Source organism: Anarrhichthys ocellatus, unplaced genomic scaffold, assembly GCF_004355925.1.
Source record: "Anarrhichthys ocellatus isolate YVR2014 unplaced genomic scaffold, GSC_Weel_1.0 scaffold214, whole genome shotgun sequence".
Taxonomy (NCBI): domain Eukaryota; kingdom Metazoa; phylum Chordata; class Actinopteri; order Perciformes; family Anarhichadidae; genus Anarrhichthys; species Anarrhichthys ocellatus.
The window spans coordinates 522-2,516 of record NW_022280244.1 but is presented as its reverse complement, the minus strand read 5'-3'; the positions used below and the strand labels follow the sequence as shown (position 1 = coordinate 2,516).

The 1,995-nt window shown below is 42.1% G+C and overlaps 1 protein-coding gene across 2 annotated transcripts; it reads left to right on the top strand.

Moving 5' to 3' along the window:
• Positions 1 to 1,127: 1,127 nt before the first annotated feature.
• LOC116400886 (type-2 ice-structuring protein-like) lies at positions 1,128 to 1,791 on the top strand. 2 transcript variants are annotated; one of them, XM_031878983.1, is made up of 3 exons: positions 1,128 to 1,299; positions 1,392 to 1,427; positions 1,637 to 1,791. In XM_031878983.1, exons 1-3 carry the CDS (start codon positions 1,239 to 1,241, stop codon positions 1,774 to 1,776), a joined length of 237 nt encoding a protein of 78 aa, XP_031734843.1. In that variant the 5' UTR covers positions 1,128 to 1,238; the 3' UTR covers positions 1,777 to 1,791. The 2 variants fall into 2 exon arrangements, 1 of the variants encoding a protein (XP_031734843.1); XR_004213949.1 differs by having other exon boundaries at positions 1,131 to 1,299; positions 1,634 to 1,731.
• Positions 1,792 to 1,995: the final 204 nt, after the last annotated feature.

The following is a 1,995-nucleotide window of genomic DNA, read 5'->3' as shown; positions in this document are numbered from 1 at the left end:
CAAGCTGACTAGATTCACGGGGCAATACTCCCTGTTCAATGAGTGCAGTGACGACCTTATCTCTAAGCTGACCTTTCTTCAGGGAAGTTTGAGCAATTTCAAGGTGGTACTGCTCTGCAACAGACATGAGCTGGGCTTTGGTGCATTGAGCCAGCTGCTCTATTGTAGGACCTTCACTGATCTCTTGAAAGTCAGACTTCATTGTGAGATCACAAAAACAACTTTATGTGAAACAAATCTCTACAAGGTAGCACACCCAAAAATGGGCTCCCCCTAAGTAAGCCAAACCACTAACACAAAGTAACACTACCACACAGAACCAGTGCTACCAAACAGCACAGCTTACCTACACAAAATCAGAGAGTCATTGAAATGCACCAATCACTAGGCTGTCTATACAAGAGCAGCTACTGAACTATTCCAGGCCACACAGTATAGAAATAGTGTTAACAGTACTCTTCCCCCTACGATACACTGAAATTCTAAACACTACTTTTCTACCTCCACTGAGAAGAAAGTAGGTTCCACAAAATGTAGTCCCTGCAAGAAGCATGCGACTACCTGAACACGAAGCTCACACAGATAATCGGAAAGCATGAGCACTGGCTTACTAAGCCAGCCAGACGAATCAGGGTTCAAAGAAGAACAAAACTACAGCCTAGCATTTAACCAACACTAGTGTGCACAACAATATTTCTCCACTCTTACTACTCACACAGCGTTCAGCATGTGTGAAGAACAAAGGCCGGCAAATGCCACCACATACTATCCTGAGGAATGAACATTTCAAACTGACCCATTCTTGGACTTACCTGGTTTCCTCTCTACCTAAGAAACTGTAGTTCTATCTGGCTAAACCTCAACTAGTCTTTGTCGGCTTTCCCGGGCACGCCAGGGGCCACCCCAGGGTTACCGCACCAAAAACAATAAAGTGGTGCTGGTCTCTCCAACACCCGCAGGCTTTCTTTTCTCCTGCACCTAGTTTAAAAGTTCTTTGCCAACCGCCGTTAAAATCAAAAGAAGAAGAAGAAGAGCTGCACCTAGAAGTCAAAAGACACAGAATACACACACATGCACACAGACACACCCAAGCACAAACATTCACAGAAGGATATAAAACCAAACGCAACACTGGTCTGACAGTCAGTGAGTTTCTTTGTTCTCTACAGATCCATAAGTAATATATCTGTCTTTGTTCTCTTCATCTTCAGCATCTGCATCATCTCATTGCCTTCGCCATGAAGACGCTGACTGTGTCTGCACTTGTTTGTGCCATGATTGCTCTGACTCGAGCTGCTGGTGAGTATTATACATAGAAACTGTTACAGATTAATTTATTGTCACTGAACAGTAATAATCCAGATCAATAACTGCAATGTCAAACTGTCTAGCTCTTCCAGAGGGAATGCCGGAAAACGACCAATCAGGTGAGTAGCTTTTAGATTTTCACTTCAATAGATCTATATACATATATATATTGTCATATCATGTTTTAGCATCTATGTACCATCAAAATAAATTGTTTTAATACAGTAATGTAAATATTCTACATGAAGAGACTTTCACTGGACTTCACATTACTCTATTCTATATATAAATCTATATATCTACATCCAAACTCTATTTCTCTCAGCAGAGAGTGATCTGGCGTATTGTTCCGAGGGTTGGACTGAGAGCAGCGGTCGCTGTTTCCACTACATTCCAACACCGATGACGTGGGCTGAAGCTGAGGTAATGCTGGTGGCTTTGAAAGATTGTATGCGGATGACACTGTGATTTCTGTGCATGTTAAAGACGGACATGGAGTGGCAGCCAAATTAACTTCAGCAATAGAAATTGAGAATCTTGCCTGACACACGCAAAACCGCTTGCATCTACTTTTATATGAATACAAATGAAAGTCGACCAGATCTCTTTGTAGAGGGTGAGAGGATTCAGACTGTTTCAGATTTACAATATCTTGTTACTGTTATTGACTCACAGCTGTCCTTTAAG